This window comes from Pyrus communis, chromosome 15, assembly GCF_963583255.1.
Source record: "Pyrus communis chromosome 15, drPyrComm1.1, whole genome shotgun sequence".
NCBI classification, from domain to species: domain Eukaryota; kingdom Viridiplantae; phylum Streptophyta; class Magnoliopsida; order Rosales; family Rosaceae; genus Pyrus; species Pyrus communis.
This window is the reverse complement of record NC_084817.1, coordinates 12,535,720-12,560,634: the sequence shown is the minus strand read 5'-3', so window position 1 is coordinate 12,560,634 and position 24,915 is coordinate 12,535,720. Positions and strand designations below refer to the sequence as shown.

General features: G+C 37.9%; 1 protein-coding gene across 2 annotated transcripts; it reads left to right on the top strand.

Moving 5' to 3' along the window:
- Positions 1 to 9,534: 9,534 nt before the first annotated feature.
- Positions 9,535 to 21,613, top strand: LOC137717379 (histone-lysine N-methyltransferase ASHH2-like). 2 transcript variants are annotated; one of them, XM_068456739.1, is made up of 19 exons: positions 9,535 to 9,734; positions 10,140 to 13,246; positions 13,394 to 13,601; positions 14,041 to 14,207; positions 14,382 to 14,458; positions 14,914 to 15,045; positions 15,123 to 15,239; positions 15,810 to 15,902; positions 16,043 to 16,120; positions 16,425 to 16,481; positions 17,268 to 18,006; positions 18,093 to 18,148; positions 18,481 to 18,560; positions 18,694 to 18,776; positions 18,885 to 18,964; positions 19,192 to 19,271; positions 19,745 to 19,790; positions 19,959 to 21,164; positions 21,269 to 21,613. In XM_068456739.1, the coding sequence occupies exons 2-18, from the start codon at positions 10,141 to 10,143 to the stop codon at positions 21,144 to 21,146; spliced, it is 6,387 nt and encodes a 2,128-aa protein (XP_068312840.1). In that variant the 5' UTR covers positions 9,535 to 9,734; position 10,140; the 3' UTR covers positions 21,147 to 21,164; positions 21,269 to 21,613. The 2 variants fall into 2 exon arrangements, with proteins under 2 accessions (XP_068312840.1, XP_068312839.1); XM_068456738.1 differs by having other exon boundaries at positions 19,959 to 21,613.
- Positions 21,614 to 24,915: the final 3,302 nt, after the last annotated feature.

Sequence of the window (24,915 nt, the reverse complement as noted above, 5' to 3'; positions counted from 1 at the left end):
AGAGCATGGAGTAGAGGTTGCCAAAGAATGTAGTCGCTTACTAGTCCCCTTCTTAAAATAATGGAGCATCTCTCTAGGATTCCTAGTGATCTCGGGACAATAACGGGACAACTCAATGAATTTTCGGTGGTACTCTGTGACTGACATATTACCTTGCTTCAACTCTGTGAATTCTTCTCTCTTTCGATCCTTGTACTCCGAAGGTATGAATCTAGCCTCAAATAGACGCTTGAAAACATCCCAATTTATGGCATCTTGAGCAAACAACGAGCGTGACTCCTAAGCCCACCATGATCCAGCTCCCAGACGAAAGAACCAAGTTGCTGTCACAACTCATCTCTCATCTAGAAGATTCCCCTGTCGTTGCATAACTTAGAAAGTCTTCTCAACATGGTCGATCCAAACCTCGGTTTCTCAGGTCCCTTATTGCCAAAAAAATTATTTATCTGAAGATGGGATATTGTCTCTAGGGTAGTCCTCTGGGGAAGACGAAGTGTGGACTGAATGGCGCTAGTGATCACCTCACCGAGTTACCCAAAATCAGGAAAGTTAGTCTCACAAAGAACAGGTGGCGCTCTACGAGGTGGTATGGTTATGACATAAGAAATAAAAAATTATTAGGACCTATAGCACATATGAGGAATGCAGGACTGCCAAAACCTATGCTCTGATACCAAACTAACACACCCAGACCTCGAGGCATGCTGGCCGTCACCCGAAGGTGACTTAACCAAAATGTAAGTGATGTAAAAATGTGAATAAATTAAAATCGAAACTAGGATTTATTTAAGCTAATAAAGTGTGTGCGCAGTAGCGGGAAGAACCTATAAAACACAAATGTTCAGAGCATAGATGACAAAAGAGTGTGCAGTTGAAACTAGTTAAGTACTTAATACACAACCGGAATCAGTTCCTACATTTATTAAGGGTATGTCAGAACTGTCAGAGATTCCTTGTATGGCACAGAGAGTTCAGCTATCTAAGACCTAGAGGGGCAAAAAACAGAAGGGTGAGTGGGCAAAAACAAAGGTTTATAAAACACATTTATTTTCTTAACATGCTAACCCCTTGCTATAAAACATGTATAGTTTCCAAAAAATCATACTACGTATAAGTATGAATTCAAATGCAAATCAACAATAATTCCAGAAATATGCCAATCACAATATCTCAACAACAGCATAATAAAATCAGATGTTCATCGATCTATGCTAGCACATAAGTCGGAGTCACCTAATGCAACATGTACAACTGAACTGATGCTCATCAATCTATGTTAGCACACAAGTCGGAGTTGCCTAATGTAACATGTACGACAAGACTGGGTGTAATCATAATATACGCTCACGTGAAGACTGACGCTATTCACGGTCACATACGAGTCGGAGTTACCTATTGCAACTTGTACGACAAGGTGTCGGAGTTGCCTATTACAACCTGTATGACATGACAGGCACCTACTTGGATCCAAGGCGAATGTGCGGTGCGGATATGAACATACAAGGACTAGCCCTGGCCCTGGGCAAGCACTAACATCGGGTGCAACAATGATGAGCAGACTACATAAATATAAGCATGCCATAACGATTCAATAATTCTAGTTGACATAATAATAAACTTACTTTCACATCCCATAGTATTATTTTAGCATTTCACAACAGTACAACATTTCTTATAACATTATTTAATCATGGCATAATAGGCATGAATCAATTCAAAAGCATTTGTGGAAACTATAAAACTTTATATATCATATATATACAAACAAATGCCTACTCACTGATACGTGGTCGGATCGTAGCCTCTTTGCCTCACTTGACCTCGTACTTCTTCAGGATAATTTTCTCCTATATATAAAATAACTAAAATAATTAATTAATTAACACATACACAAAGACACTAGGAAAAACACCCATAGTTTGCTCAAACAAAGGGTTTAAATATATGAAAATGTTCTACTCGATGTCGCGGACCCATACATGTCAAGCACACACCGGCCGGTGGACCTCATGCGCCACCAAGACATGGCCACATGCGCGGGCCACAGCAAGCACGCGCTAACAAAAGCTAACAGATTCCAGAGAATATTCCGTCAGAATCTGACGGAATATTTCGTTAATTTTAATGAAATATTCCATTTCTTCTCCAGTCTTCCTCCGCCGTTTGGTTCTTCGAAAACTGGGGAAATCTCGTCGATTTCTGGAAAATTTTCAGAACACCATAACTTCTTCAATTTTCAACCATTTTTTACGAACATTGTATGCATTTGAAGCCCGAGGAGAGGAGAATAAGATTTTACCTCTTAAAAGTCTAAAAGGTGAACAGATATGGATCAAAATCCACTCGACACTCTTGGCCTTACTTTCATTGTCTCAAACCCGAAGGTCTCCTCGTCGGCTCCATTTCAAGACTAGGCTAATGGCCTCAGGGAGTCACCTACAAGTTTCCAAGACTCCCAAAATCGTGCAACACGGCTGGAAACACGTCGAAGTAAAACCCATCGAGTCCGAGCTTCCGAGTTGACGAGTCAAAACTCGATCATTTTCGAGTCAGCTTGTACGGCTAGGTTCGTAGGTTTGAGATAAGTGTGATGGTGGTGTTTTTGGGTTCGATCTACAAGTTTTGATTATGGTGTGTATGTGTGTGTGCTGCAGAGGGGAGAGAGTCACAGACGAGGGAGTGAGAGAAGGAGAATGTGAGAGAGAGACAGCTTTTTGATTGGGTAGAGAGGAGAAAGAGTGATATGATTGGTGGAAAAGAAAGAAAATCTAATTGGGTGAGAAAATTGAGAAAATGAACTGATTGGTCAAGGGAATGGTACACGGGTCAATTTTAAAGAAGAAAAACAATAAGGTTTTTAGATTTTGTACAGTAAGTCGTACACAAAAATCCATCACCTTATCAAAAACAGTGTTTCCAACAGTGATAAATTAACATGCGTGTGTACAACTCTACCCGTTGTTAACGTACTTTAACTATGCGTAACTTTTTCGTTATAGATCCGATTCGGGTCTAATTCGCGCTAACGTGATCATAACAACGAGTAATGATGAATTACGATAACAAGACAAACAAATTCAAGCCAAATAACCACGTTCGTGGCACTTTTCCCACAAGCGCATAAATGTCTATTTGCACACTCTGGGAGAAAATTACATGGGTAATTAGGGACGGGTCGTCACAACATCAACATGAGTGATGCACAAATAAAGTTATTTCATCTTTCACAAGTATCACAATATATTCTCAACGAATAGCATTTCGGCAATAATTCCATAATCAATAACAAGTAAACACTCAATTGAAGCAATTAGCCAATAAATATCCAACCACATTAATTGTGACATCCCACATCACCCAGGGGAGTGATCCTTAAATGTATATTCCCATCCTTACCTAGCACGAGGCCTTTTGGGACTCACTGGCTTTGGAGTTCATCGGAACTCTGAAGTTAAGCGAGAAGGGGGTTAGAGCAATCCCATGATGGGTGACCCACTGGGAAGTTGCTCGTGAGTTCCCAAAAACAAAACCGTGAGGGAATGGTAAGCCCAAAGCAGATAATATCGTGCTACGGTGGTGGAGCGGGCCGGGGAAGTGATCCGCCCCGGGCCAGGATGTGACATTAATCAACCAAACAAATCAAGAATATTATTTCATGAAAATTAATAAAATCAATTTCCATCAAGGTCTGCCATATTTCCCCTACCTGAACTCCAAAGCTAAAACGAAGATCCACATCACTACCGTAATAGCTAGAATCCAAGTACTTGAACAAACTCCTTGATCACACCTAAATCACCATGTATTTCTTCCACCCTATTTCTTTTCTAATCTCTATCCAAATAAACATGTACACACACACACACACACACACACACACACACACACACACACACATATATAGACCTGGAAATTCCTAACTCGACCCGTTAATACAACACGTAAACGACACAAAAATAACGGGTTTGGAGTCAACACGATAACTAATCGGGTCGTTATTGGGTCACACGATAAGAACCTGTTAATAATAGGTCCTTAACAGGTTTACACAAGAGTGACACACGGGTAATCTGTTTCGACACGATAAGAAAACAATTATTTTGATGATTTTAATTTTTTTAACTACTAAAAAAACTTACCATAAAATACAATAGATATAGTGGATATGTATCTATTGTTTACTAGTTATTATTGTATTATTATTGATATAAATTTAAAAAATTTAAGTTTTATTTATTTTTTTTTATTTTTATAGTATACTATATGCAAAAAGTGAGATTAAAAATTATAAAACACATTAAAAATAAAAACATCAAGTAATTTAAAAATACAAAACACATTAAAAAAATTATAATAATTAATTTACAAGTGCAAAAAATGTGAAAAAATATGCAAACGCTCGTAATCGCATCTTCTACGCTTTGAGGATGGGTACATTATCATTTTAATTTTTAAAACCATACAAACCTTCATGAATAGTATTTTTAAGGGCGTTCAAAATAAATATTTTATTTATTCATTAATGTATAAGTCTGAAAAATGTGAAAGCATATATAAACGCTTGTAATTGAATCCTCTATGCTTAGACGATGGTTACATAGTTGTTTAGATTTTTAAACCCTCCAAATCTCATAAATAGTGTTTTTATTTGAGTGGAAAATTAATAAATTTAATAAAATTAATAACAATTATTGTAAAAGTGTAAAAAATGTTAAAATATATATATATATATATATATATATATATATATAAACAATCATTCATAATGACAGGCTTTACAACTTTGGTGAAGGGATCAACTTCGAAATTTAGTATGTATATACTAATTTAGTATTATGTTTTACATTTTTCTGGGTCAAATTATGCTTTTTATTTTCATTATTTCTTGATTTTAAATATATTTTTCTTAATGTGTGACATCCCACATCGCCCAGGGGAGTGATCCTTATATGTATATTCCCATCCCTACCTAGCACGAGGCCTTTTGAGAGCTCACTGGCTTCGGGTTCCGTAGGAACTCTGAAGTTAAGCGAGAAGGGGGCTTGAGCAATCCCATGATGGGTGACCCACTGGGAAGTTGCTCGTGAGTTCTCAAAAACAAAACCGTGAGGGAATGGTAAGCCCAAAGCGGACAATATCGTGCTACGGTGGTGGAGCGGGCCCGGGAAGTGATCCGTCCCGGGCCAGGATGTGACATAACGGGTAGCAGGTCGGATCATATTACCTGATAATATTAACGGGTCGATTTCGGGTCGGGTCATATTACCCGTTTACTTTAACGTGTATTACACGACATGGCCAGTTAAGCTATAGGGTATGTGACATGAAAACGATACGAACACAAGAAACATGACACAAATGCCAAGTATATATATATATATATATATATGTATGTATCTCTCTCTCATTCTCTCTCTCTCTCTCTCCCCAAAGCATGCTAGCTTCTGCTCGAAAAACAAATGGAGTTGATCTCCTATTTATAGGAATCCATAGCGGCTACAAATCTTAATGGCTAAGTAAAAATATAATAAAAAATATATATATATGGAAGATTGGTTCATCTGATTGGCAAGTAGGAGGTGTCAATCCACATATAAGTAATTGACACGAAATGGCTAGGTGTTGAATCATGGAAATAATATACATGACACTTCCACCAAGTATACCAAGCTTTTGAGGTGGCAAACTAATGTCGAAGAGGTATACTATAATGACTTGGACGATGACACGTGTTTCATTATCAAGATTATGATACAAATGTGTAGGACATGGTGTCATGGCGATCTTAGTTCTTAATTACTCTTTAGTGTGCAGGAAGTGAAAGCATGCATGGCTTAACCAAAAGGTGTGCATACGTAGTGTCACAAATAATTAGGTACCAGGAGGATTCTTGTTGGATTTTCTTTGTGAGTATTATGGGGATCATTCAATTACATCCGTTCATCGTACATCGTGCGGTCAGAACTCATTCTAAATTTTTTATTTAAAATTGAATATAAATAGTACTTGACAAAAACTGGCCGCACGATGTACAATGAACGGATGTGATCAGAGGATCCCCGAGATCCTCACAAAGAGGATCTGGCGAGGATCCTCACTCAATTAAGTACGTAACTAATATAAAAAATGGGATGGCTAAAAGGCTTTAGATAAAAAATAAAAAAGGACTGAAATAGTAACATTAACACAAATTCTAAAAATACTGGATGAGACAATCACCCACATAAATCCTTACCCACTTTACCTATTTAGTCATACCCTATAACTTGAAAGATACAAAGGTGATGGAAAAAAGGTCTAGGTTGAGTTCTACATCACAGAAGTGGCATGTACCAAGGTACGATGTGTCTTATTATTATTTTTCATTATTAGTTATACAAAAACAAAAAAAACAAAAAGTAATTAAAGTAAGAGTACTTAGTGGGCAAGTTAGAACCCAAATTACAATACATAGTGTCAGAGCATAAGTATGAGTGTAGCATAAAATAACAATTATTTTCATCCATGGTAGGATGGATATTTATACAATTAAAGAAAAAGACTTCCTACATTGTCAGAAGTGGTGAAAAGTAATTGTCACTAATCTTCGTTCGCCACAAGAACACCGTCGCTAGTCCTGGAAGGGTGAGACAAAAATGTGAGTGGGTCGGAAAGCAAACTTTTGTAAAACCGTTGTTTTTTTGTAAAAGTTGTAAACCTCCATTATAAAACGTGTATAGTTTCACAAAATAATTTACTATTCATATGTATAATGTTTAGTACCCAACAAATGTAGTAATAAAAGGACATGGGTACAGAACAATAAAAACAATAGTGATAACAAATAGTCATTGCTTATCAGATCATGTAAGCACACAAGTCATGCAGAAATAACTATATGAACAAGTTGTGTGTATAATTTATGTTGTAGTACTGCAATCACGTGAAGCTTGAGCTCGGCACTGACCTAAACTCGAAAACAGGTTGGGTCGTCAACTTGGTACTTGGTCGTCGGGTGAGGTCGATGCGGTTCAGGGTTGTAAATCCACCGAAACGTAGAAATGGCCGGGAAACTCAATCACTTTGTTTAGCTTCAAATCTTAACCAATTTACTTCAAAATTGTATCAAAACGAAGATAAATGAACGAAAGTTTGATTTTCACTTACCCAGGTCAAAGAAGTGGCTAGAGAGGCCGAAAAATGGCTAAATAAACTCGGAATCTCACCGGATTTCCTCAAGCCTGTGCTTGGGCGTGGATTTTCGTGAAACGAAACTCAGGTTTAAGTTCATGGAATAGTGATGGTGAATGTGATGATGTTTTGGTGGTTGGTAGCCGATGAAAGGTGGTGGTGGCGTTGGTCTAATCTTAGGGTAGGTTGAACGACAAAGAGATGGGGGAGAGTGGGGGAGAATAAGGAAAAAGTGAGAGAAAATGAGTGAAATGAGAGAGAGAAAGAGTTAAGCAGTGTGAGGGAAAAAGATGGGGGGACATAGAGACATAACATAAAACATTTCCAAACAAATTGTGAAATTACCAAATTGCCTTTACATTTGTATTTCATAAAATCTTCTTTGTAACTCTGAATTTTGTTCTGCTTGCGTCCACACATTCGTAGGGGCGAGCACTACGAGACTACTCTAAAAGAATAAGTCATTTCCCTGTGTGTATTTGAGTTTGGGTCAAGCCCAAACAATAAATGAATTAGGCATTAATCTTAATTAGAAAATAGAAAAATAAATGGGCCAACTTTCTTGCTTGTTAAACAAGTCCAACAAGTAAACTAATAGTACCACAATCAGCAGCTAGCAATACTGATAACGCACTGCTGTCTTGATACAAGTTGCGGATAAAGCGTTTGTTACACGTCCGATTTACGTGTCATTTGCGCTAACGTGTTCATAAGGACACGTAAAAGTCAAAAGGACTCATATGTCCGCATAGGATTTCCACATAGCCCACCAAGGGCACTTTCGTGATTTCACAGTGTTTGGAATAAAGTACAATTATTTTTGCAACGGAATGTAACACTTATAACGACTTCAACTGTGACATCCCACATCGCCCAGGGGAGTGATCCTTATATGTATATTTCCATCCCTACCTAGCACGAGGCCTTTTGAGAGCTCACTGGCTTCGGGTTCCGTAGGAACTCCGAAGTTAAGCGAGAAGGGGGCTAGAGCAATCCTAGAATGGGTGACCTATCGGGAAGTTCTCGTGTGAGTTCCCAGAAACAAAACTGTGAGGGCGTGGTAAGGGCCCAAAGCGAACAATATCGTGCTACGGTGGTGGAGCGGGCCTGGGAAGTGGTCCCCCCCCGGGCCGGGATGTGACAATTTGGTATCAGAGGCTAACCCTGGTTGTAATGTGCCGACGAGGACGTCGGGCCCCTAAGGGGGGTGGATTGTGACATCCCACATCGCCCAGGGGAGTGATCCTTATATGTATATTTCCATCCCTACCTAGCACGAGACCTTTTGGGAGCTCACTAGCTTCGGGTTCCGTAGGAACTCCGAAGTTAAGCGAGAAAGGGGCTAGAGCAATCCCAGGATGGGTGACCTATCAGAAAGTTCTCGTGTGAGTTCCCAGAAACAAAACCATGAGGACATGGTCGGGGCCCAAAACAGACAATATCGTGCTACGGTGGTGGAGCGAGCCCGGGAAGTGGTCACCCCCGAACCGGGATGTGACATCAACTATCATTCAAATTGATGGTTAATTATGTGAAATCTAAGCACATAAATGGCTAAAGATCCTTCATGCATTGATTATTAATGATCGCCTATAAAATTGATTTTAAGATTCCACTAACCTAAAATCACATGAAAGCAAAGAATATTCTTATAACTTCCTTAACGGTCATTCAAATTAACGGTTAATGCTTGTGAAATCTCCACACATAAACAATTAAAGACCGTTTATGTACTAATGATTAACAATCGCCCTATAAACAACTGATTTTAAAATTCTTCCAACCTTATAACACAAATTGACAAACACAATATTCTTATAACTTCCTCAACCATCATTCAAAGTAACTATACATTTAAACCTAAATACATATATCAATAATTGACAATCGTTACATAAACCACCATTTCCAATCCCAAGATTCTTTTCCAAGGAAAAAAGAAAACCCTTGGAGGAATAAAAAGAAGAGAGTTTTCGTAATTGAGAAATAGTTTTCGGTTTCCATGAATGGAGAAATTTTTCCAAGTGCCGGGAACACCATGACACATGGTGTTCCCTCACCCATTAGGATTTAGTTTTATTTATTTATTGAAATATAAAATTGAAGGATATCCAAGATGTCAAATCCTAATGTGTGAGGGAACACCATGTGTCATGGTGTTCCCGGCACTTGGAAAAATTTCTCCCATGAATGGGCGAAAGTACCCTTTTCGCAGGAACAGTGATCCTACAGAAAATCCTGTAACCCCCTACCCCACAAGCCGCACAGAATGAAGTCGTAGTACAGGGGGGCAAAATCGTCCATCAAAATTGATAAAAGGTCGTCCTTCCGATCGGAGCCGCCTTCTCTAGTTTTCCTTTTCCTCCTATAAACCGTTTTCTTATTCAATAACTCCACCACCAACCGCCCTCCCTCCCCCCTCTCTCTCTCCTCTTTCTCTCTCTATATCTCTCGCAGACGAAAACGAAGATACAAAAATTTCAGAAAATATTATAAAAACCAATTTTTGCTGTAATTGAAGAAAATAGGCCTCTTCCGTGTATCAGTCTCTTCTTCCTACAGAGGTTTGTGTTTATCCTTTTTTTTTTTTTTTTTACTGTTCTATAATTTTTATTTTTTATTTTTTGGATTAATGTGTGTTGATTTTTGTGTTTGTTTGTATATATGTGGATTTGTTTAAGCATTTGTATTGAGTGTGTGCATTACTTTGCCATTGAGATTTGGGGTTGTGATTGTGCAGAGGAAGTCAAGGGAATGCGGTTTTAGGGTTCTCTCTGTGCCCAGACCCAGACTTCTTTGGCTGATGTAATTTTTTAATTGGGAATGGGAGGCAAAGTTAGGGTTTGATTTTCAGGTGCATTGTATTGGGTAGGGGGTAATTTTTTGTGGGGTTTAATTTTTTATTTTTTTGGTTGATCATATGTGGTTTATATAATGTTTGAGTTAATGGGTAAATTTGTTTAACATAGGATGGCTTGTGGAAATTCGATTTTAGTCGAGGGTCTTTTGTGTGAGCATGTCACCGAGCAGCAGATGGGCTCAGAGATCTTGGTGCAATCTGTTCCTGAGCAGCCGTCCTGCTTAGAGCCTTTACTTTATTCAGATGTTCAACATGCCAGTGTACCAGATGGGGCTCCGGGATTGTCTAGGAATGACAATGTTGGTTGTGTGAACTCTGGTGAGGTTATAGAGTCGTGCAAGGTTGATAGAGATGGTTTGGTGGGTGAGTGTGAGAATGCCAGTGATTTGGAATTGCGAAGTACATTGAGCGGAGAATGGAGGCTCAATAGCTGTTGCTCGACTGAGAGTCAGAGTAATGTTAACGGTTCCAATAGCGAAAGTGACTGGACGTGCTTGAAGGAAGGTGGGCCTCAACTTGAGGATGGATCTGCTGCTTTAGTTGGGGTCTGTGAAATCCCTTTGGAAGTCATATGTCAGACTGGTTCATCAGGAGATGGTGTCCAACAGGATGAGCAGAGAGATGATAAGAGTTTTAGTTCTCTTTATTCTAAAGAGGTTATGGAAGTTACGGAAGAGAAAGGTGACATTTATCTTGAGATAAAGAATGATATCTGTGAACCAGTATCTCCTTTGCATGGTGTTGAAATTCCCTCAGAACCAGCAGAAATGGAGGCTTGCAGTAGTCCCCATAAAGAAGAGAAGGGTTTCAACATCTTAGCTGGTCCCTCTTTGGAAGCTGCGTATAAGGAGAGTGTTGTTTCCAGTGGGATAGAAGCTGATTTGTGCAACAGGACATCACCTGCACGAGATGTTGAAATGCATTCAGAAGTATCATTTGCATGTGATTTAGTGCCTAATTGTGACTGTAAGAATGAGCAGATGGACGATAGTGGTGTTAGTGGTCTGAGCAGCCTCTCTACTGAAAGAACTACAGAGGTTGTTGAGATGACAAGTAATGTTGATACATGCACTCAAATATTTCCTCCGCAAGGTTTTGAGAGGGCCTTGGAAGATTTACATATGCCTGATTTACTGGGTAGTTGTGCCCAACAGAATGATCAGAGTAGTGATAAAATTATTGACGGTTCCTTGGTAGAAAGATCTATAGACATTCTGAAAAAAAACAGTGATGTAATGACAGATGTAGAGGCTGTAATTCCCATGCAAATATCTTCTGTAAAAGTTGATGTCCACTATTCTAAGGAAGGTCCCTCCGAAATAGCTTCCAACTGCATTATTGAGAACTCTGTTTCTATGCAGTCATGTCAAACCTTAGGGATTGCCGATAAAAGTGTCAGTAGGCTCTCTACTGATATGGTGGTTGTTATGAAAAGCAATATTAATGAAATATTGCCTCCAGAGGGTTGCCAGGGGGCCTTTGAAGGTTCACATGTGTCAGATTCACCGAGTGTTTGCACTCAAGAGAATGGCCTGAGGAACGATAAGGTTATTGATTTTGCGTCTTCTGAAAGGGTAACAGAATTTTTGGAACAGAAAAGTGATGCTACAACCAACATGAAGTTTGAAATTGGCACCCAGATATCACTAATGGAGGAAAAGGTCTCCAATCTGAAGGAATGTTCTTGTGGACTATCCCCCTACAGTATTCATGAGAAGTCTGTTTCTCTGAAATTGTTTCAATCTTTTGATACTGTCAACAATGGCTCTTCTGAGAGTGTGGATGTGCCAGATAAGAATGATTCCCCTGGTAATGTTGATTCTAGCATTTCATTTGACCGTTCTGGAGAGAAATACCATGAAGGAAATGATAATGTCAAAGTTGGTTGTTTTGCTAAAACCAAATGTCCTGACATTGTAGCATTGTCTTCTCGAAGGAGTGGCCGAAGTCGCAAGACTCGGACAAAAAGGGCCCCAAGGAAAGGCAGAAGCGCATCTAAAGATTTGCAACCACTTGGAAGCCTTGACACTGTCTTCAAGGCTGCTGGAAGGAAGAGAAGCTGCCTTTCCAAACCAGCTCGTTCTTCTGTATGGGGACTATTAGGGAGTGTAACACAATCTTTTGAAGAGAGTAACAGGCTTGAGGTCAGTCAAGGTAAGAATCAAGGATCACAGAAACGGAGTGGACAACGGAATCAGAGTGGTGCTGGTGGAAATTCACAAGGGTCTAGGGGTACAAGCCGTGCTTCAACTAATCGTGTTCGCTTGAAGGTTAAAGTGGGGAAAGATGTCTGTAAAAGTTCTCTCTACATCACAGTATCTGAGGTTGTTGATACCTCAGCATCAGCAAATTCTGTTAAAAAAGGGAATGGCAATGAGGGTAATTGGAGAAATGCAACTGTTGGGGAGGATAGAACTTATCTGGATGCTCCTGTTATGGATGTTAATCTGGCTAATAAGGACTTGGAGAGTGTTGTTCTCACAGAGAATTCAGCTGAAGATGTTATTGATAATTTTTGTGGGGTTCCATCTCATTCAGTTGCTGTATCTTCAGGAGGATCAGTTGGGACTAGCTTTACAGATCCTGGAACTTCACCTGATTCGGAAATTATCAATATGGTTCCAGATGCAGATGTTGAGGCAAGACCGCTAGAAGATTCTCATGGTAATGTTTTAACTTCTGACAATGTTTTTGCTGCTTCTGGAGACTTTAAGAGAGGAAATAAGAAGCATAAAGTCCCTCATGCGAAAAATTGTGTTTGGGAAGGTGATAAACTGTATTCAGCAAGCATGAATAAAGAAATGCAATCAGAACAAGATGGGTGCAGGCAGAGTCAGGATTTTTCCCCTAGTGAGATACTCACTTCATACACCTGTGCAAATGCTTCAAGCAACTCATCAAGTGAAAAGGAATCATCTTTGGAAGCACTGCGCTTGTCAGGAGAAATTGACCATGGAATTTCTAGAGATGTTCTTAGAGTGGAACTGGGTGCAGATAATCTTGATGTGGGCTTAGGATTACCAAAATCACAATCCTCAAAATCTAAGGGACTGAAGCCTCCCAAGGGCAGGTCCAGAGGCTGTGACTCAGCAAGCAAGAAGGGTAATGCTCATAGACTGACGGAAAACAGGAAAAAGTCTGCTAACAAGAAGAAAGTCATGATGAAGGCTGATGGGGATCAGGTTTCATGCAAAGTGGAAAGTCTCCTAGAATCAGGTACTTGTTTGTTAATGTTAACAAAATGTTTAAGCATGTCTTCTATATATTACCATGTCATCCTCTTCATCATACCACTTTTTGTTTTTTGTTTTTTTGTTAAATATATACACGCTTGAGCTGATTTTACATGCATGTATGGTGTAGGAGATCACTTAGCGGACAACAATAGGAAAACCGACTCTGTTAATGATGCTGAATGCATAGGTGTTCCTAACTTGGACATGGTACCTGTTGACTTAGATAAGCATTATTTACTACCTCGTAATGCTTGGGTGCTCTGTGATGATTGTCATAAATGGAGGCGTATACCAGCTGAACTTGCAGATGTTATAGATGAACAAAAGTGCACATGGTAAGCCATGCATTTTTCATTTAATCATGTAGAAGCCGTTTAAGGATATATATTTCGTTATTGTTTTCCAATGTTTGTGCAGGATCATTAGAATTTAGCCTTTTGATGTTGTATTTATAACAATGGTTTAATATATTAGGCTAAGTGGCATTGGTTTACTTATAAATAAAGGGGTATTTGACCCATTATGATCATTTTTGTTGATTGCAATGCTTATTGATTTATTTTCTGTCCTTACTTTATGCCTTGACGTAGTTAAATTTTGTCAACTTATAATTAATGTAGAGAAATGTGTGGTTTGTTCCTAGTATAGTTATAGTCTCTAATATATTATATGGGGTATGCATGGCATGGCAAATATTACTGCTGTTAAGATTATTCCATGGACTTCAAATCTAATATTATCCTCATTTTATTAATGTTTGATTTCAACTTGAAGGACCTGTAAAGATAACAAGGATGAAGCCTTTGCTGATTGCTCAATCCCTCAAGAGAAGTCAAATTCTGAGATTAACGCAGAGTTGGATATATCAGATGCCTCAGGTGATGAAAATGCATCCGGCACCCGATCAAAGTACAAAGAATTGGAATGTCGGCGTCCAACAGGCATGTGCAATCTATTTGTGATAGAATAAGACTGGGTTCAGCTTTTTATACTCTCTCTCTCTCTCTCTGTCTCTCTCTCTCTCACACACGCGCGTTCATGCTCACACACATTCAAAATTTACATATACTGAGGATTAAAGTTCTGATGCTTATCTTGCTTTCAATTCCTTGCAGTTTCTCAACAGAATGTTGCAAGCATAAAAACTAATCAGTTCCTTCACCGTGGCCGTAAAACTCAGAATATTGACGAGGTTTATACATGACTTTAAGTTTTTACGTAACCTGATTATTTAGTATTTTATGTCTGTTGTCATGCAATCAATCTGAGTATATTTGAGGGGAAAAGAGTAACCCTCTGAATTCCCTGGTGACAGTACTAAACGAGTGGACTTATTTCATATGGGAAATGGCTCACACTTGGATAAGTATCATATACATTGCTGGTCAAAGCCTTTGTTGAATAGAAACTATCATATGGAACTGACATGGGGCTCACTGCCCCCAAATTATATTTGAATTCCGCTGACCATACCCTATATATTGAAAGCCTATCATCTGTTATCTGAAAAAAGCATGAATGTCTACAAAGGCTCTTAATCATAAATCTGCCTTCATCAGTAACCTTTGCTGTAAAAATATGATGTTGTGACTTTTCAAACCAGCGTACATGGTTTTCCTAATTTGTTTATGTTTCATTATTTTTCAGATAATGGTTTGCCATTGCAAACCACCTTCAGATGGCCAGTTGGGTTGTGGAGATGATTGCCTGAATCGAATGCTTAATATTGAATGTGTTCGAGGAGCCTGTCCATGTAGAGACCTTTGTTCAAATCAGCAGGTATTTTTTATTTTTATTATAGAAAATTTTGTGTTGTTGTATATATGAAATGTTTTAGTTAATGTATCTGTTCACAGTTCCAAAAACGCCGATATGCCAAACTAGAGAAGTTTCGAAGTGGAAAGAAGGGTTTCGGGCTCAGGTTGCTCGAGGATATATTTAAAGGGCATTTTCTTATTGAATATGTTGGAGAGGTAAATCGACAAACTTTAGTCTCTTTTCAACTTTGGTTAGCTAATGCAGTTGTGAATCTAGTATAGGTATTTTAAATTTCAGCTATTTTGGTCAGTAATCAAAGCTAAGTTTGTGTTTTTAGTTTTTACCCAGCTTTGGTTTATGCCTCTCACTTGAATCTCTCTCAAGGTTTTTGTTTCCATTACTCTTCTGTGGTATACTGATGCATTGCTTGTGCAGGATTTTAGAGTATAAGAAAACTCACCAATTTATGAGATAACTCAAAAACAACATTATAGAATAAGGCACAAAGCTTATTTCTTCCTTCAGTTCAGCAGAGAGAGCTGATCTTGAAGAACAAATTCTAGTCCAGATCTATGAGTGGATTGGCGGATTCCTGTGAGGGCTTATGTAATTGTTATGCAAACAAAAAAGAAGTAAAATTTGATTATTGCTAAAGCATTAAAACATTACACGGTGTTTTCAACTTTGCTCTTCTGCTCTAATTGTTGGTTTTGGTGTTTGATTGTGCATATTGGCATGCTTGTGTTATGTATGATTATATGTATCTAAGATCCTTTAATAAGCAGGTGCTTGATACAAATGCTTATGAGGCACGACAAAAACAGTATGCTGTGAAGGGTCACAGACATTTCTACTTCATGACATTGAATGGCAGTGAGGTTTATATCTTTCCTGATTTATGCTCACATCTACCTTTTCCTTCTGATCTTTTATCAGCAAACTTGCTGTTAGCGTGGAAGTTTAACTTGCTAAAATGTTGCATTTTATTTTGCTATTCATGAGTGTTCTTTTATTTCAGGTAATAGATGCATGTGCAAAGGGAAATTTGGGGCGTTTCATTAACCATAGTTGTGATCCTAATTGTCGCACAGAAAAGGTGAAGTCACTTTTCTGCAATTACATTCATTTTGTGTATGTACAAGCTATGGTAAAGACTGAAGTTTAGGGGCAAGGGTATGGACATGAGATTTGGAAGTAACCATTTCAGTTATCCTATTACCTTGGAAAGTTATATCTGAAATTGGGCTTTCGATTTTTTGTTTTCCTTCTTTTGTAATGTATTACATGACCTCATTTTACGTACTGGTTGCTTAAGTGTAATCCTTGGGAAGCTGCTCGTGGGTAATTTACTTTTACTCGTTTCTTCCTTCTAAACTTTTTTTTATTTCTATTTTCAACAGTGGATGGTGAATGGAGAGATTTGTATAGGACTATTTGCATTGAGAGATATAAAGAAGGTATGCTTATACCTTACAGAATTACTTTCGTCCCCGTAATGTTTTGAATGCTTGAATTGCACCATAAGTCATAACTGTAACTCACACGGCTTACAACCCTTTATGAGCCGGAAAAATCAGTTTTGAGTTTTCGGTTTATTTACTATATACTATTTAATTTGAACATGACTTAAGGGCAGCTGCTTATAAGTTGCATTTTATTCATCTATAGAACCGGCATTTGCTGACATTTCTGTTTAGAAATCTGTAGGAGATAGAAGGTTGACCTAGGTCAGGGTAGTGTATACATTTTAGGGATTTTACTTTATCATATCCACTCTTAAGCATGCTATTCATGAAAATTAATCCAGATCTACACTGTGGTATGCAATTTTAGGGTTAAACTTTTTACTGGTCACTTCTTGGAGAATTTATTATTTCAGCACCCTTGTCGACTCACCAATTGCTCTTACACAATTGACAATTTCATTTCTGTCCTTAGTCTAAATCTAGTTGTCTGGAAAGATTATATTTTATGGTAGCCTTTTGCCAAATCATTTAGTTATCCTTTTAGCAAGTGTCCAATTACTAGTGTTCTGTAGATATAATTCAAGTGAAAAAGGATCTAAAATTAAAATAATCCATAAGGAAAACAAAAATCGCCTTGAATTTTTGGGTTATTACTAGCAGCCTATTTCCCTGCATTTGCTTCTGAAGCTGTAATTTTTAGCTATATTTTTTCTTTTTCAATGCCGTGTGTTCATAATCGCCGTTCTGTATATATTGACCCATGTAACTGTATTTCAGGGTGAAGAGGTTACATTTGACTACAACTATGTAAGGGTTTTCGGAGCTGCTGCCAAAAAATGTCATTGTGGTTCATCTGTATGTCGGGGTTACATAGGTGGTGATCTTCTTGATACTGAAGTCATTGTTCAAGATGATTCAGATGAAGAATATATGGAGCCCGTGATGATTCCAGAAGATGCTGTATCTGAAGATAGGTCTGACAATACGTTGCCTGCAAATAAAGTAATTGATGATTCAATAATTGCTATTGGGGAATTGGAGTATACCACACAAAAAGAGGAGTCTGTGAATCGATCTGATTCACTTGTTTATCACATACACTCTCCATTGGAATTGAAGCACTCAAGACAGAAATTACCATCTTCTGTCCAACCAGTTGAGGCTTCCCAACAAACAGAAGATGTAGCTAGTATACCCATGCCTGTTATTGAGCAGGAAATTTTTGGAGAAAAGGAGAATACAGAAAAATCCTCAAATTCCTTTGAAAGACTAGAGACTACTACGACAAAAGTGCTTAGCAAATCATCATCTGATGGTGACAGGAAGTCCAAGTCTGGTACTATTGAAGCTGGACAGGTTCCTTCCAAAGTGCGTTCTAATGTGAAAACTTCCAAATCATCCAGTTTTGTGAAGAAAAGCAAAGTGAAGATTACCCCAAATGGTAACAAAATTCAAGTGACAGCCACCAAATCTCACGTGCTATCTATCAAGCCCAAACAATTAACAGAAGGTTCAGGTTGGGGATTCTTTTCATCTTGTTTTCTTTAAAGTTAGAAGTAAGGGATACATTGATTGATTGAGGCTTGATGCAAATGGTTGCAGTTGAGGAGAAGCTTAACGAGCTGTTGGATGGCGAAGGAGGGATAAATAAACGGAAAGTAAGTAGTAGCTATGGAAGCTAATATGCTTCATTTTGTGGATTCCTCGTCATATATTATGCTATTCTGCATTTATTGGAGCATTTATGTGCCTGTATATTATTTTTTTTTTTTTGAGAAGCTGCCTGTATATTATCATAATACACCTTTCATTGTTTGGCTTTATTAGTCAAATCATGTGTGGTGGTCTCTCTGCTATTGAGCACACTGCATCCCAATTTCTTTTCAATGTCATTTTGAAGCATATGCCTTTGTGAAGCATTTACCCTTGACAGCTTTTTCTCCTTTGTCTCTTATATTGGTAGTTTATATATGCATGGTATTTCTTACAGGATTCCACTAAAGGCTACTTGAAGCTTCTGATCCTTACTGCAGTATCAGGTGATAGTGGCAGTGGGGAAGTAATTCAGAGGTATATTGAAATTTTTTACTTCATATTGTTGCCTATGTTGTAGTATTAGCCACTTTTCAAGCTTCATTTATTGTCATTGAGGTGAAGTGTTTAGTTAACAGTTCTCCATTAAAGTCATTCTTCTCTTTTGCAGCAATCGAGATCTTTCTATGATCCTTGATGCGCTTTTGAAAACAAAGTCACGGATGGTTTTGATTGATGTAATAAATAAAAATGGTGCGTACCCTCTCTTTTGTCGCATGGGTTCCCCTTTTGTTGGTATCAAATGAATTAATTTACTGTGCCCCCATTTGCTTCAAATCGATGAATATTGTTTTTTCTTAGGTTTGAGAATGCTGCACAATGTAATGAAAAAATACAGAGAAGACTTCAAAAAGATACCAATCCTCCGGAAGCTTCTGAAGGTGTTTGCACTGAAAACTGTTTTAGTTATATAGTATTGTTTTCTTTTTTTTTTTTTTTTTTTTTTTTTATAACTCCAGCTACAAAATTGCCCATGTTTTAAGTATTGGCTCTCTCTCTCTCTCTCTGTGAGTGCCTTCAGGGATTCAAGAAAAAATGTGATAAAGAGAACAATTCTTTATCAATATTTTGGTATTCAGCATACTGCTGACTAATATTATTTTCGCAGGTCCTAGAGTATTTAGCTATGAAACAGATACTTACATCGGATCATATTACCGGAGGTCCTCCCTGTGCTGGAATGGAGAGGTAATTATTTGTTTCATCATTAAATTTGTTTATTGATTTGGTATAATCACTTTGCTCTTTTTTTCTCCTTTGTTGGGTTGGCATGTTTGACACTGGAAGTTGGTTTTGGATTGAACTGATGGCATCATTTGGAAAAGGTTTTCCAGTTGCTTTGTTGTTTATGTGTGGACGCACTTCTGATATTGTTACTACATGGTTGGGGAATCTTTAACCTAATTTTTACATAAATCACTTTTAATGATGGATCTGCTTTGTACAAGGCAGGTTTACTGTGGATTATCTTGTTTCTTTGCTGTGCTATTTTTGGGAACATTTAACTTTGTGACATATTTGGTCCGAAGACTCGGCTCAGTTGAATGCTTCCAGCTGTTCAGTTTTTTTCCTGCAAATTGATATCAGTGCTCAAACTTAATTCAAGTAAATATTATCTCTTAGTAATGTTGCTTATTTCTGATAATTGTGTTTCTCTGCAGCTTTATGGAGTCAATGCTGTCACTGACGGAACACGAAGACAGACAGGTCTACTTTAGAAAAATCTTAGATTACTTGATCATCTAGTTTGTTATCATCTTTATCGAAATAGTTGCTTATGCGGGCTTCATTTGATCTTCTCTGTCACATGTTGATGCTTAATACATTGACGAATGGATATAACCTCCAAGTCTGAATCAGTTGAGGATTCTACAGGTCCACCAAATAGCACGGAATTTTCGAGACAAGTGGATTCCCAGACCTTTCAGAAGACATGGCTATGTAGACAGGATTGATAGCAAGATGGAATTTAACAGAGGTTCAGACTGCAATAGATTTTCTGCATCACTTGATAATTGGCGTGATCAAAGTGGAAGGTCTACTGAAGCTATAGATAGTGCCAAACAATCAATGGTCTCAACAACTTCTGTGAGTACAGGTGTCCAGGAGGTCTCTTCCGCACCTTGTTTGGGTGGTTGCCCTACCAGTGAGACAAAAGTTCGCAAGCGTAAAAGCCGATGGGATCAACAGGCAGACCCAGATTCAAGTTTACTTCAGAACAAAGAACAGAAGAGTGAGTCTGGATTGTGTAGACAGTTAGCACCTAGTCCATCTCCTGGGATAGGTGAAATGGCATTGCCTCTGGAGAGGGTGAGTGGAGAAGATGGAACTTGTTCCAGCAGTGTGCATGGTAACTGTCAGCAAAATGATGGAACAGAGATAAACCTTGACGATATTCCTCCTGGGTTTGATGCCCCTGCGATTTCATCTATTGCTTCATCATCACTTTGTCCCTTGAGGTGTGCTGCCCCAGCGGTAGGGCATCCACAGGAGAAATTTGTTTCTCACTTGCCCGTCTCATACGGAATTCCCGTATCTGTCATGCAGCAATATGGGACACTCCAAGCTGAAACTGTAGAGACATGGACTGTTGCTCCTGGGATACCTTTTCATCCTTTTCCACCATTGCCCTCGTTTCCCCGTCAGAAGAAAGGCCCTTCACCTTCTCATACCGTCAATCATGTGGCAGTTAGTCAGCCTGCGGAAGGAAAACATGACAGGTGCGTTCCTGCAACATCTCTCTCTAATGAAAGCATTCCTGGCACAACCGGTGCCAATCAGGCAGAGTATAGCATTCCATGTGCAAACAACCAATATACATCTAAGCGACCGAGAGGATTCTCAAATGATTTGGGAAGGAGATACTTTAAGCAGCAGAAGTACTGGAATAATAATAATAATACAAAATTTGGACTGCCATCTTTCGGCGACAGAAATGGGTTGGGGTGCAACGGAAACAACTCTGGAGGTAGAACAAACGGCGGCATAGGTGTAGGAAATGTAGCGAATGAGCATAGGAGTTCATATTATGCCAATGTCAATCAGCATCCACAACACCATTAATCAACATTCTTTCATAGGGTGAGGCTGCTAAGCTTATTTGCCTTATAATTCAACGTGTTCCCCAATTCTTTTTCCTCTGTTTTTCGGGTTTATTTAATCTAAATATTTATTCGATATTCAAGTCTCGGAGTCGAAGTTCATGAAAAAATTGCTCCTGTATGGTGAAGTGCTCTTGCGAATATTCATCTGTCGACTCACCCCTCGAAGAGGTAAGCAATTTTTATTTAACATTCTCATAGTGATATATGTTTTAAGAGAAATGAAATGACTTAATTAATGTTCTCCATGATGTTCAATTTTAGTTTTAAATTTTGAATTAGTTATCTGCTTAGTTTATTGTGTTACCGGCTGTTGATGAAGTTCCGTGCAACTTGAACACCAAGGTGGCGGTGTGACAAAGTTACTTTAAGGGAAGTTCGATATCAAATTATTGCTCAACTCCGATTGCCCGTTACGGGCGTATAAAACTTGTGTTTTGGTTGAAATTTGGAGTCGCCCATTTTAAAAGGTTGTTATGCCATATTCGAATAATGGTGTCAAACTAGCTGAGGATTTACAACACTCGATATATAACATAACAGAAAGCCTTTTAAGGGAAGAGATTTCTATTTTTTTTTATAAAATAGAGATTAGTTGTTGGCATGAAGATTAAAAGAGAAAAATGTCGAGGGCAGTATACTTGACCGCTGTTCATTACCATGTTTTGCTCGCTCTTTTGGTACAAATCTGAAGTGAATTCTGAAATCGATCAGAGAGTGTTAGTGAAGTGTGTAACGTACTGAATGATCTCGATGGTGCTGTAAATGATATGGTGCCCGTTCTGGAAAACCGGAAGTTTTGCGCTCGGATTCATCCTGAAGAATGAAGCATCCATGTTCTTGCCTGTCACAGAATTGACATGGAAGGATGTGTAATCAATGCCTTTTTCCTCCAAAGCAAGCCTCACTCTTTGGCTGTCCAATGAGTAAGGATGGTGATATAACTGCATCGTTAAGGAACCGAGCTCTTCTGTTTCGCCTTTCGATTGTTGGGGTCTCAAATAGCAAGAAAATGTCAGTTAAAACGTAATCAAAAGCGAAACTTTGAACGATGCGTGATGTAAGTAGATGATATTTGACACCAGTTTTCTTAGCAGACAGGTAAACTAGTTGTGCAAATTGCTTTTTTATTTTTCCAACTACGGAAATTTACAAACAAACCAAGCTTGGATTTCACTTTGACATTGATTCTAACCAACGAAATCAATGGCAGAGCCAGCATGGGTTATAGGTTGATATTATGACCCATTATTGAAAAATTGGGGTCTTTTGATATGGATCCAATTTTATAAGCCTGCTTTAAATAGAATCCACTAATATTACATAAGTATAAGTGGGGGCTAATAAGTACAACAATCATTCATATCAGCAATTAAAATGCACATAATTTACAAACAAAATTACAACAATTGCCATTAAATGGTTTATCAGGTCTCTTGTAGATGACTTACAACCCAAATTAATCTCGTTTTTTATTCAAAACCTTATCCTCCTATCTTTCAAATTGCTTTGAGTATCTACCGGAATCTAAATTTTGAATTCTAAATCTGTATGAAGATATGAAAGCTATAAATTTTCTCCCTAGTATATGATGAAAACAGAATAGGCGAATATCTGATTCGGGTTTCCTGGTATACCTGGAGAACAGGTATTGCAACTTCTCGGAAGATTTCAATTTCATACATGGTCATGTGGTTTTGTTTTTCTAATTTTTTTGGTTTGGTGATTTGGGCTTTGTTTTTGCAGTGTTCGTTACCTGGATAACAGGTATTACACTCCCTCAATTTCAATAGCAGTATTTGATAACTGGTGCTACCGTATCTTTGCTCTAAATTTCTTCTTTCCTTTTTTTTCACTTGAATTGTTCGAGATTTTAGAGGTTGACGATAGGTATGAATTGGTGGCCAGTGTTTATGACGCATTAGTGAAGGCTTGTACTAGTTTGAAATCGATTAGGGGGGTTAAGAGGGTTTATAATTACATTATTAGTAATGGGTTTGAGTTGGATCAGATACAAAAAACAGGGCGCTGCTTATGCATGTGAAATGTGGGATGATGATTGGTTCAATTTGTTTCTCTAGTTTTTTGGTATGCTGCTTTGGCTTTTTACTTTTGTGGTGTTTGATACCTAGATTACAGGTACTATAGTTCATCTTTAATAATTGGTGTTTTAGTATTTGGAACTTTAATAATTGGTAGTTTAAATTGAGACGTCGTTTATCTTGTAGAGTTACTTTAGGATAATTAGTACAGATTGTTAAATTAGTCTCTTTTTAACATTACTTATATAAACATGATATGTAGTTTGGCTTGATATGTTATCATTTGGGTGTTATTTAGTATGTTTTGGAATAATCATGCTTATAGCAGACTTTGTATTACTTGTAGCCGAAGATGTTTTGCAAGGAGAGAATAAAAAAGATAAGCCTGGAGTACAGGTCTGACCTTTTGAAGTTTCGTCGCGTTATGAAAGAAATGAGATTTAGTGTGACAATTGCGCATCTTGAGTTAATGAATCGTACACCGTTCGGGAGGTTGTTCAAAGTGTACCACAAGAAGTTGATCATTGATGGTGTTTGCCAGAAATGTGATGCAAATATTGTGTCTATATTGAAGTAATATACATGTACACCTAATTGTGAATGTCTACACAAATAAGTTGGTTAAATTTTACCACATACTTGTTATAAAAAAATGGTTGTTGGTAATTTTCCTACATGTTAGGTAGTTTAACAACTTATGACTGCTTGTCATATATAGGTTTGATTTGGAAGGTTTAGTAATGATATCATAATAAATAAATATATAGTCTTCATAGATTGCATAAGCCATATGACATGTATGTAGATAATGGAAAAAAGAAGAATATGAGTAAACTAAAAAGTTGAAGGCATCATTTTATTACATTGATAAAAAGATAAAAATTGAAAGAAAAAAAAAAAAATCAAATGGCAACGAAGATGTAAGCATCACCACACCTACTGCACTTGTTGGGGCGTGCTTCTTCCCCAATAGATTTTAGTCTTTTAACTTTTGGTCTACCTGGGGGCCTCTTTGTCAATGGGGGTTCTATCACAAACTCCTGACTTATAGATTGTTCATCGTTTTCAATATCTACTATATCCTATGTCCAGGATATAGTGTGATGCAGGATATGCATAAGGTGGGAAATTTCATGTCAGGCCCTTGCTCGTACAAGTCGCACAACATTACCATGTTAAATCTATCTCGTCTGTCAAATCCAGGATTACAACCCCACAAACCTTATACATTCTTCCGAAGATATAACTATGAAAGTCATGAATATATGGATTACGGGAATTAAAGAGTACAATTTTCGAAGAGGTATAACATCAAACACCTTCGGTGCATTGGTTTTTTTTGAATAAAAAGAGAAAGAAGCATATCAATGAGAGATGATAGAAAGGGATTAGGGGGATTAGGATAAAGTCTTCATGTAAAAATTCGCACAGCAAACAACAATAAAGGAGAAAACAATTATAACATACTTGACTTGAAAATTAAATGGCATTCAATTTGTTGTGTTTTAGTCCTTTGATAGACGGAGAAGGTTGAGTATCGCCAAACCACGAAGGAAAACACACGATCATAAAATTGTACCTAGAGAATAGGTCTCCTGAAAAAATCTGCACATATAAAACACATCTAATTTGTATAGAAAGCTAAAAGTGATTAAGCCTTCCTTAAAAATAGATTGATAAGAAATTCAA

Bases quoted from the DNA above. Each gene is read 5' to 3' on its own strand.
- LOC137717379 (XM_068456739.1), top strand. From the start codon at position 10,141: ATGGCTTGTGGAAATTCGATTTTAGTCGAGGGTCTTTTGTGTGAGCAT. The intron at 14,459-14,913 runs GTTTATACATGA...ATTATTTTTCAG, and splicing joins AAACTCAGAATATTGACGAG to ATAATGGTTTGCCATTGCAA. The intron at 15,903-16,042 runs GTTTATATCTTT...CTTTTATTTCAG, and splicing joins TGACATTGAATGGCAGTGAG to GTAATAGATGCATGTGCAAA.